Source organism: Thermobia domestica, chromosome 11, assembly GCF_964235325.1.
Source record: "Thermobia domestica chromosome 11, izTheDome1.hap1.1, whole genome shotgun sequence".
Taxonomy (NCBI): Eukaryota; Metazoa; Arthropoda; class Insecta; order Zygentoma; family Lepismatidae; genus Thermobia; species Thermobia domestica.
The window spans coordinates 259,074,186-259,086,398 of NC_137464.1; the positions used below are offsets into that span (position 1 = coordinate 259,074,186).

The following is a 12,213-nucleotide window of genomic DNA, read 5'->3' on the forward strand; positions in this document are numbered from 1 at the left end:
GTTTTTTTTTAAACTAAGAAAACTCATATTGAAAAAAAAGTATTTAAACATATGAACGTAAAATGCACGGAGTTAAAATGAGGTTCAAAATAATCCTTTAAGGGTGTGTATAATGTTCGGTGGCGCAAATTACATGAGGAAATATGGTAACTATTGATTTTAAATAACTACAATAAAAATGGTACAAATAACATAAGGAAATGTTGTAATTATTGATTTTAAATAACTGCAATAAAAGGTCATAAATAGTGTGAGGAAACACGTTAATTATTGATATTAAATAAATACAACAAAAATAAACTCAAAGCACTCACTTTGGTTTTCTGTATTCTGCTATGGATTCATTCACTACACTACATGATTGAATGATTTTGTGAATGTTTTAAATACTCAACTAAGCATTCCGAAATGAGATAAAACTGTTGATTTTCCTTTAACTGTTGATTGTTCTGTATGAAACATCCTTCTTATGCATTTCAGATAGTTCGTATATTACCGAGAATGAATCCTTAAGCTTCGGTTCCCTTATCTTTGGCTACAGTGTGAACTCGTATTTTATTAACAAACCACAAAATTATCCTAATTGGAATTCAAGATATACTACTAAACCCCAGGAAGTACTGTCTGAAATACGTTTGTTAATTTCGGATAAATTTTGCAGACAGTCAGGTTACCTATGAAAAACCTCCTCTCCTAGCAAATGTAATGCTGAATCAATCATTTTGAAACAAAAAATTTAAAATCGAAAATGAGAGGACATTCATTTTCTTTTTGGATCAAAAATCGATTATATTTCAATTGAAAATTTTCTTGTAGGTCTTATATCTGAAGAGCTACATATAATGTAGCCAAACCCAAACTATCACTCAATTGAGTATGATGTGCTTATTCTTTAGAAAAATCGAAAACTCGATTTACGGACCGTTCAAAAGTTTTGTAGCCCCTGATTCAAAAACTAATTATTAGCCAAGATCCCAATCCTTTGAAACATTTTTTTCTTTGGATCATTCCTAAAATCCTTGAGCAAGATCGCAATCTTTCGACCTATTTTTTTTTATAATTTTTAAAATTCTTGTTTCTTTTTAGTTCTTTCAACAAGAATTATTATAGATTTAATTATATTTGTTAATAGGTTATGCTTTGAAACCGTGTTTCTTTCAGAAAAAAATGTTTCGGGTGGACACATAATATTTTCACACGATACTATGCTATTTATTATTATATTATAGACGTATTATTTTGGTCTCCTCCAGAGGGGCAGTGTCCCCCAAAAAAACATGTCTGGAAGAAACACTGCCTTACAATCCTAACCTTGTATTCCTGCCGACATCATTGGGTTCCATGTAGATTTTCAATAATCCATAACAGGACAGAAAAGACCAAAGTGTATGTCTTCTGAGTTTATTTATAAAACAGATCTTCAAGCAGTTTATGTTGACAACAAAGGAAAACAAAAATGCATCATATTATTTACTATAACTTCCTTTTTTATTTAACCCCGATCATAACGACTCATTGGAAAGTTAATCCTAATAAAACGCTCTTAAGAAATCATCTCACTTACTTTAATATCTGATTGCTGAAACTTCCATGTACTTTCAACCTTTTAGTTTTCCCCTGAAGTCTTCTCTTTGAAGGATAAAAGTAAATGTAAAAAAGAAAATATTAAAAATCGAGGAAATATAAAGAAATGGACTCATCAGGGAAGAGTAGCGAAGATATATATTTTCAATTGCTGCTCCTTTCTCGTCAAGTGATGGTGTGGCAAGCTCTGAAAATTGACAAAGGTGTATGCACTGCTCTTCTCCGGTGAATCAATTGAGTTATATTTTCATGTTTTTTATTTCTTTTCCTCCTACTTTTATTCTTCGTGAACAAGTCTCCAGGTGGAAAGTCGAAAGCTTAAAGTTCATTCTTTTGTATTTTCTTTTTTTTTTATCCCTCTTCCTCCTATTTTTTCCTTCGTGAACAAGGCTCAAGGTGGTGAGCTGAAAACAAAGTTCATTCCGTTATATTTTCTTGATGTTCTCATTTCTTTTCCTCCTATTTTTATCCTTTGTGAACAAGGCTCCAGGTGGAGAGCCGAAAGCTTAAAGTTGATTCTTCTATATTTTCTTGATGTGTTTATTTCTTTTCCTCTTTTTATCCTTCGTGAACAAGGCTTTAGGTGGAGAGCCGAAAGCTTAAAGTTTATTCTTTTATATTTTCTTGATGTTCTCATTTCTTTTCCTCCTATTTTATCCTTTGTGAACAAGGCTCCAGGTGGAGAGCCGAAAGCTTAAAGTTGATTCTTCTATATTTTCTTGATGTTTTTATTTCTTTTCCTCTTTTTATCCTTCGTGAACAAGGCTCTAGGTGGAGAGCCGAAAGCTTGAAGTTTATTCTTTTATATTTTCTTGATGTTCTCATTTCTTTTCCTCCTATTTTATCCTTTGTGAACAAGGCTCCAGGTGGAGAGCCGAAAGCTTAAAGTTGATTCTTCTATATTTTCTTGATGTTTTTATTTCTTTTCCTCTTTTTATCCTTCGTGAACAAGGCTCTAGGTGGAGAGCCGAAAACTTAAAGATGTATCTCCACTGCTGTTTCCGGTATGTTCTTTCCTTTATATTTTGTTTATGTTCTTATTTCTTTTTGTTTCTATTTTAATTCCCCCTCCCCGTGAACAGAGCTTCAACGGAGAGCTAAAATTTGGAAGCATATGGAATTTTCAGGAATCAGAATTTAAAATGAGATAAGTGTTAAAATTTCTGAACGTGTTAACATATTACTCTTACATAAATTGATGTGTGATATACAGGGTATATCAAAATAAATATCGGGCTTTAAAGATGTTGCAGTATTTATTACATTTAACATACAATTATAAATAATACATCAAATGAAAGAGCAACTCAAACAGGTTTTGCTACAAGTGTTCAATGTCAGCACCATTCATCAAACGACACACATCAAGTCGATAGGCGAGAAAAGACCATAAAATTTTCGCTGGAATATGGCACAAAACGCATTCAATTTAGGGGAATCTCGTTGCAACTGTACCATCTTGTGGGGATTTGCTGACCCCTAGATGCGAACATTATGAATGTTCACATTACCAGATAGGTAAAATGTCGATTCATCACAGAAGACGACACGATCCAGAAAATCTTATCGTCATGCAACAACATTTAAGCAGATACGTAAACCGCAGTCTGTAGGTTTAACTGCAAACGATAAGGACGTAGTTATAAGTGTCTTCTCCACACAGACGGTTGCACTGTAACTACAAATTCAGTCTTTGCAAAATGTAAAACACGAAAGCTTTCTGCTCACTAGTCGCCATCTTTGCTACTAGCGCTTTCTAACGGCAGATAGAGGAAACTGTGCAAGCGCATGCGTGCGTACAAAACTATTTGAGTTGCTCTTTTATTTGATGTATTATTTATAATTGTAAATTAATTGTAATAAATAATACAGACCCTTAAAACCCCGAAATTCATTTTGAAAACCCTGTATTGCATTTTGCCAAAGTTACCTATATGACTAAATGTTGGACATTTAGAGGAGTCAGAGTATTGTTAAATTTTGTAGATGTGGATAAAGGAAAAAGTAGAGAGAAGATGGATACTATTCCTTACCACAGGAGACATTCCTCGATCAGGAGTTTATCTTTATGAAATCGTATTTAGCAGCTAAAAATTCTGTTTCCCGAGATAAATCTTGCCACTTGATACTATTGCTTACCTACAGAACAGAAAGTACAAACGCGTAGTTATAAAAAATCTAAAAATGAAAAATTGTAACTTACAAGATCCAGCTCCTTGCGGTGTTCTATCCCCTTCAATGGCTTCTTCGACGGCGTCCACTTGGTTTTCATTCAAAGCAGACTTCTGTTCTGAAGTCAGAGCCTGCGCTGCTGGCACTGATAACCTATGCAGTTGCTCTGTTGTGAAATCCTACAGACATTAAGAGAATAAATGAATAATAATCTTAGTTGAAACACAAATAATCATAGTTTGATCTCAAAACTTTTCATCCACAGTCTTAAGGAGTTAACTTTTGAAATTTCCTAATCACTTGTAAATAACGATTCATATAATAATTACTTATTTGGGAACTGTCCTTTACCGAACTAGCACTGATGAATGATTAGCGTTCTTGCCCATGACTTGGGTTTTCAATATGTGCCTTTAGAAAAATCTTATAGAAGCTTGACGAAATATAAAATCTACAAAATTGACAAGTCCTGACAATAGAGAAAAATAGTTTTTCATATTATATACACACACGCAAAACCTATAATAATAATAATAATAATAATAATAATAATAATAATAATAATAATAATAATAATAATAATAATAATAATAATAATAATAATAATAATAAATCAATCTGCAGAGCGCAACATGGCTGGCTCCGTAGGTGAAACCGTTAACTTGGGTCTATTACACACAGTCTTGATAAACAAACACGACAAACTTATGATAACGAATCGCCCATGCCAAATTTAATAGGGATATTTTGAACTTTCCAATTAAATGGAGGTGAGCTGTCTAGACCGGAATCATTTTTTTTTTTTTTAAATCATCAAAAGTATACTACCATTATTGGTAGGTCACTTGCCGCAACTGAGAAGCCTCCATGCTCCATGGTCTTCCGCTAACCTCTTCGTTTTCACGTACGATTTTTCAGTTTTCATATAGTCCATTAATTGTAGTCTCCTTCCCTCTCTTTCTTGCCACCATACCCTCTAGCATGTCCCTCATGATAGAGTTCTTTCTTAGCCAATGTCCCAACCAGTTTCTTTCTTTTTCTTAATAATATCCCAAATTGTTCTTTTCTCCCCCACCACTTCTAACACCCTCTCATTCGTTTTCTGTTCGAGCCAGCTAATTTTCTCCATTCCTCTCCATACTCACATTTCGAAAGCTTCCAGTAGTTTTTCAACATTACCTACGAAAGACCATTGTACATATGTTTTCTTTCTGCTGTTAGCAAACTTAAACAATATACTATGATTTTTACTTGTTGTAATATTGTGTTTGGGTTGTTATTTATTTTCCTCACTCAACTTTTGATAAACAACCCCATGAATTCTCCAATTACTTTGGGGTCACCCTTGCACTGCCCCAGCGCCATATCTAATTGTGAATGAATGGAATCTACGGCTAATGTAATAGACATTCTCTTTTACCTGACTTAAATCCGACATCTTGTTCTCGAATTATGTCTGTTTTTACATTTTTCTGACAACTTTTTGCCTGGTCATAGCGCAGAAAGGAACCATTTCAGTGTCCAGGTTAGTCTATACTTTTGCCCTATCTTAGTGTCCGGAACCACCTTCCAAACATTATCGGTATTGTTTACAAATACCTTGTATAATTTCTCTTGAAAAGTATTAGAATAGGTGATACTGAAATGATGAGTCGTACCTTCAATGTTTCTGGAGGTAAGCACCTAGCAGTCTCTGCTGACAGACCGTCCATGGATGCGGGTGGAATGCTGACCAGCGCATTCTGTGGAAGACCACCCAACACACAGCCAACTGAACGGACCTGAAATTAGTAAATAGCAGTAAGTAAGTTAGATTATTATCAGAAATAAGGTAGGTTATCAAGATAAGAGTATTGAAAACAGTAAGTCGGATTATCAATTAGAGAAATTCCAGAAAATTGGACGTAATATATCTATACATATGTTATTGGAATTTAAAAAGTTTTATTATTTGTTTCCGAGATAATGAATACAAATAGTTTAATATCTTTCTGCTTTCAATATGTGTCTTCAAAGAAAGAAAACAGGAGTGACTAATACAGGTTAAGAAAAATTGGTAAAATTATGAAAGTAGATCGGGAAATAGTAGATAAAGAAGTTACCTAATGTAAGAAATTGACAGATATAATATTCAATATTTAACATAGACTTACTTTTAATGCGTCATGATTTCAGAAATGCCAAGCAGTTTCAACACGGCACACCATCTTCCTCAGTGGCTTAGAAATTCCTACTGCGAACTTGTTTTACATCTTCTTCTGGTGGTGAGGAAGTACATATTTCGTTTCCGTGTGTGCTTACAAGAAGCTAAGATATTTTAAGGAATTGGGAAACATGATTTTGCAACTTACAATTTTAACATGGGAAACTCCATTTTTCATTTATGCAGTACCATAGATACTGCAAAATGGTATCATTCTGTTTTTGGAGCCGCAATGGTTTAATCATAGAACGTTCACTTCTTAGCGTAGGATCCTTTGTTCAAATTCAGCTCACGCCAAGTGGATTTTGTGCTGATCACACTTTATGTATAGCTTTTTTCGTTTTTTTTCGTTATTTTCCTACTCTCTTTATTCTATCATTATCAGCGTCTCTTTTAGCCTCAGTGAATAATCATGAGACGCAAAACTAAAAAAAGAAACAAGTTTGCAGTGAGAATTTCTAAGCCACTGAAGAAGACAAGAAACTTTGTCGAAACTGTTCGGCATTTTTGAATCAAGGTTACTAAAGTAACTCTTTGTTAAATATTGAAATAATAATAATAAAAAAAGTTTCTTTATATTTATCATAACTGTTCTGAGCTATGGCATGTATTTTAAATTAAATTAAAACTACTTTCTAGTGTAAAAGTATTTCAAAGGCACTTAACTGAACAGTCATCCTTTATATCTTAATATAGTTCCTATTAATTAGTTAGAGACAGACACAGAAAAATTCTGAATTGTAATCCTTTTATCATTCTAGAATGATGTAGCAACAAATTTACATCATGTCAACTAATGTTGATTTGATTTAAACCATCATTTCAATTTCTTTTCTACTTATCTCTCCAATATGTTGGTTCTACTCACAATGACTATTTCGATATTCATCATATACATACACAATCCACTTACAGTATCTGTTTTCAGACATTTGGACATACACTAAGTAAGGCTATGTGATATATATAAATAAAGACGAAGAACACGCGGAACATTTTCAACACACTAACTGTGTCTTCATCAGACTTCCACTCCTTCTGCCTACTTGGGAGTTGGTCATCTCTTGTATACCTTCCGCAGATCAGCCAGCTATGCCCCTTCATTAAAAAGTAACACTTGTGTTTCTTCACTTTCACCTGTTCAGCAGCACACTTGTCTAATTATATATATTCTTCCTTTTTCTTTCTTCTTCTTTAAGTAAAATCCTCTCCTATCTGTTATTTATAACAAATCCTTCAGCTGGATTTGGCTTCTTTTCATTTTGTTACCAAGTCCTGTTCTCTGTTTCCACGACTTCTGCTTGTTCCCTCCCTATCCTTTGGTTTGTCTCTTTCTGATATCTATATATTGCATTGTTATCACTTTTCAATTTTACGTCATCCTTGTGCTGCTTTATCCTTTCTTCTATCTTCTTTTTTGTTTCGTCTATGTAAACTTTGTTACACTGTGCATCCCACATTCTATATTACCAACTTATGTTTTTATATATATTTATCACATAAACTTGCTCAGTGTGTTGTGGTGTTTAGTTTGAATCTCCTTGAAGCCAGTCTTTCACTGTAGCCTAGGCAATAACAGAAGTGAAGACTGGAACGTTGACATGTAGTATACAGGCTTAACACAGACAGACTGATTCAAACGACCGCCTCCAATGAACTGACGCAGCTAAACAAGTTGAAATTGATGCATTATTTCTTCCATAGATGGCACTATATATCATGAACGGCTTATTACCAGTCAGTGGTGCGATATTTCAGTGTTAGGCTTAAAGCGTTTGGAAATGACCTCGTACTTCAGCAGTTATGAAGGACAAAATGAAACTCTCCAGACCGGAACAAACAAAACTGCCCTTATCAACATGAGTCCACAAGAGTTTTGTTTCTGAGTTAAAGAAGTTAGAAAATTGGGCTGCCCAATTTTGAAGCTAGAAAACTACTGAAACAACTTGATGCATCGATGCCACTAAACAAATGATAAACTACATAAATAATACACCAAGAATTGACCAGAAGAGAAATTACAAACTATGTGGGTCTTGCGTAATGGAATTTCGCTACGAAGTCTTATCGAAAAATTGCTTTACAGTTTTCCATAGGAAGTTCAAATGCAACATAGTACATGCTTTAAGACATAGTTTTCGATCTGTTATTTCAGTTCCAGTCAATTTTATGACTTGCTTAGTTTGGCCTGTGTTTGACATTTGTATCAATAATAATTTTAGGAATATCCTAGTATTAAAATCGGACGTCCGAATTTCAAATGTCCTTAGATCTTGCGGACCCACTTTAATGTGACTTTCAAGCTAATGTCAGTCTACAATCGTCAAAATCCGTTTTTGTTCTTGCTTTTGGTCGAGGCATAAACCAAACCACTTAGCGTTAACAGCCCTTTGTGGGCATGAGCCGCTCCAACGACATCTGTTAACGACCAGCTGAAATATATCCAACCTAGCGACTAACAAGTGGTTAGCACTTCTCTAAGAGGCATATTAGAACTTTCTAGATCTGGTGGCCATCACGTCTTTTATTTACGCGATTCCTCAGTTTGCCTCCTGATGCTGGATGGACGCCGCGAATTGGTAAGTACCGGCCAGAAATCTAACCCAGGACCACGCGAACGTGCGTCCAACTACGGTGCCCTTGATCGAGACACAACACTTAAGTAACATATGATATTTACTCTGATTTTACTCCAAAGCTGTCAAGCCATTCCTGAAATTTAACATTAAATGTGATTTCTGCTTTTGAATCTCGGCCAAATATGGCCACTTACCTTCAATGGCAACAAAATTTGACAGGCCACTTAAGTAAACCATCAATGATTCTTCTACCAATTTAATCCAATTCATTTAAGATATTTGTGAAATACAAAAGTTTCACGAGCAAAAACTTTAGTGAAGAAAAGTGACCAAATATGGCCAAAGGCTCACAGACTTGATGGAAGGTATAGTCGATCGCTGGAGGAGTCAAGAATGACCAAACAAATATGCGTAACATAAAACGTAATTACAGATAACAGGATGGAAGGTGTAGTCGATCGCTGGAGGAGTCAACAATGACCAAATAAATAATACATAACATAAAACGTAATTACAGATAACATGATGAAATACTGTATTCGATCGCTGGAGGAGTCAACAATGACGAAATAAATAATACATATCATAAAACGTAATTAAAGATAACATGATGAAATGCTGTAGTCGATCGCTGGAGGAGTCAACAATGATTGAATGAATAGTACATAACATAAAACGTAATTACAGATAACATGACGAAATGCTGTAGTCGATCGCTGGAGGAGTCAACAATGACCAAATAAATAATACATAACATAAAACGTAATTACAGATAACATGATGGAAAGCTGTAGTCGATCGCTGGAGGAGTCAACAATGACCGAATAAATAATACATAACATAAAACGTAATTACAGATAACATGATGGAAAGCTGTAGTTGATCGCTGGAGGAGTCAACAATGACCAAACAAATAATACATAATATAAAACGTAATTTTTAGGTATACTTACATCAGCAGTCGTCCATGTCGAAGGATCACCAAATGCATTGCTATGAACTGCCAATGTGGCCAGTCCCTGAAGCGCTTCAATAGGACAGTTTCTAAGAGTCTTTAACACTTGGGCTGCTCCTCTGAAGGAGAAATATATATTCAACTTTAAAAAACGAATTCAATCACGTACAAATTTTACTTATAAAACAAAAACTTGCCAAAAGCTGACAGGTATTTATATAGGTATTAATTGTAATTAATTTTATTATTTCTATTAGGTAGAAAGTGTGCTAATTTAAAATAGGCCTTTTATGAGTTGTTATTATGAAATAGTCTATGCAGACTAGGTTTCATGTGTACAATAATTTATTGAGATTGTTAAATGAAAATTAAGTCTGAAAGATATTTAATAATTGATGTGATATCTTATTCTGATCTGTTTAGAACAAAAATATATATTTCCAAAATTTGTTGACAAGTGTATGGTTTGTATAATTATAAGTACACAAATAAATGAAATGAGATGCAATACTAATTTGCTGAGTTACTATATCTTCGGTTATTGTAGTTTGCTTAGTACTTCGTACTCTAAATATTGACAATTGAGGTAATACAAACCATTCGGTTTTACGTACTGATATCGAAATTCATAATAATCAAGATAAAGTTAAATACTATTTGAGAAAAATTTAACAATTTCCATTTATCATTTTTTTAAAGTCTGAAACTCCTATATCTACAATTTAAAGTCCAGTATATATACACGAAGTGTGTTCAAAAAGTATCGAACCTAATTTTCTCCTGCGTAAACCAATGAAATACAGGAGAATTTCTTGAGTGTAGACGTAGAGGGGACACTCATGCCCAATCGTGATTTTTTTTCTCGCCCGAGAAACGTCAGTCGCTGGCAGTCGGCCAACGAGTGAAGACGTGTAGTGAGCGGTCTCAGATTTCAGTTTTTTGTAAAATGACAGAGCAACTTGAGCAGCGATGATACATTAAATTTTGCCAAAGGGTTGGTGATATCCAAGCGAAAACCATTCAATCAGATCGGTACATTCAATCTTGAACAAGAATTTGGGCATGAGGAGAGTGTCCGCGAAATTTGATTCAGGCTTTCATCACCAAACACAATATTCCTCTGTGTCGTGAGGATCTCTACTCACCCGACATAGCTCCGTGTGACTTTTGGTTATTTCCCATGCTGAAAATGCCACTAAAAGGGATCCAATTTCAGTCAAGAGAAGACATCATGCGGAATGCGACGACACGGTTGCTCACCATTCCAAAAACTAAAATCCAGAAGTGTTTCCAACAATGGCGAGAGTGCTGGAAGAAGTGTGTGCATTACCAAGCAGACTACTTTGAACGGAATTAGTGTTTCGGATTTAAAAATCAATAAATGTACTTTTGCCAACCAAAGGTTAGATACTTTTTGAACACAACTCGTATAATAACAAATTTTTTGTAAAATATACAATGGACAAGGGAGAAGACTTACGCATACGCATCTGCATGTATCTGTTCTATCTCTGACCGATTGAAGCCACATAAGATCTGTTTCAAAGCAATTAGATGGAAATACGTGTATTCGTCAGGTGATGCTGTCCAGTCCATTTTCACCTGCTCCGCCAACGCTTGAAGCTGAAAAGCAAACAAAATTTTAAAATAGAATTTCTCCTCTCATTCCACAATTATTGATTTTCATACATATATTTAAACGTTAATTAAAAATCTCCAAGAATTCGTTATCAATATTATTATGACCATACGTGTGTAGAGAGCATATAGATATATAATATACGGGATGATTCAAAATAACACCGACAACGTTTGAGAGGTGTTTCCTGATACTAAGATAAGACAAAAAGTATAGACCAACTTGGGTGCACAAATGCTTGCTTTCGGAGTTATAGGCTGCCGAAAACATGAAAAATGAACTTTAAAGGTCCATAGCTCCAAAACTATGGGACCTACCGTAGTCGGGTCAACACTTCATTTAGGAACTAGTATGTGCCCTATCCAAATATTCATGTTTCAGAATCCTGCGATACTTCCGCAACAATTTTTATAGAGGTAGTTGATGAGTACTTCAAATTATATGCCCGTAGCCAAACTCCTTCTATAAAAATTGTTGTGGAAGTATCACAGGATTCTGAAGCATGTATTTTTGGATAGGGCACATATTAGTTCCTAAGTGAAGTATTGACACGATTACCGTAGGTCTAATAGTTTTGGAGCTATGGACCTTTAAAGTTGATTTTTTTTCATGTTTTCGGCAGCCTATAACTCCGAAAGCAAGCATTTGTGCACCCAAGTTGGTCTATACTTTTTGTCTTATCTTAGTGTTAGAAATCACCTCCCAAACGTTATTGGTGTTGTTTTGAAACACCCTGTATATATAATTAAAAAGATTTATTTTGTTTTACCTTTTGAGCATTTACTTTCTCTTCGACCAAAAATTTCGACTTCCAAATTGTCTGAAATCTTCTTCGGGATTAATGCTTGAAAGAAAAGTAGCTATTGTCCCACTGTATTGAAGATCACATATTTGGATTGTATTCTGTGACTTCGGTAATTATCCTTAATGTGCAAAAAGTAAGTGTAAATCTTACTTTTCTTCTTGAAATCCTCAGTATGATAAAACACAATCCTAATTAAAATATTTTAGACGACTAGCACCTGTTCATGGTTGTCCATTACGGGTGTCGCCATTATTATTCAACTTTGTTTTTGGAGTA

The 12,213-nt window shown here is 34.5% G+C and overlaps 1 protein-coding gene across 4 annotated transcripts in view; it reads right to left on the reverse strand.

Annotated features, from left to right (window-relative positions):
- The window catches only part of LOC145664982 (uncharacterized), a 536,351-nt gene that overhangs the window by 16,562 nt on the left and 507,576 nt on the right, over positions 1 to 12,213 (reverse strand). For all 4 annotated transcript variants that reach the window (XM_081732149.1, XM_081732151.1, XM_081732150.1 and 1 more), the window contains 4 exons: positions 10,974 to 11,116; positions 9,492 to 9,612; positions 5,415 to 5,537; positions 3,788 to 3,935 (listed from right to left, as the gene is read on the reverse strand). In XM_081732149.1, the coding sequence (XP_081588275.1) occupies positions 3,788 to 3,935; positions 5,415 to 5,537; positions 9,492 to 9,612; positions 10,974 to 11,116 (535 nt within the window). The remainder of the gene's footprint in view (positions 1 to 3,787; positions 3,936 to 5,414; positions 5,538 to 9,491; positions 9,613 to 10,973; positions 11,117 to 12,213) is intronic.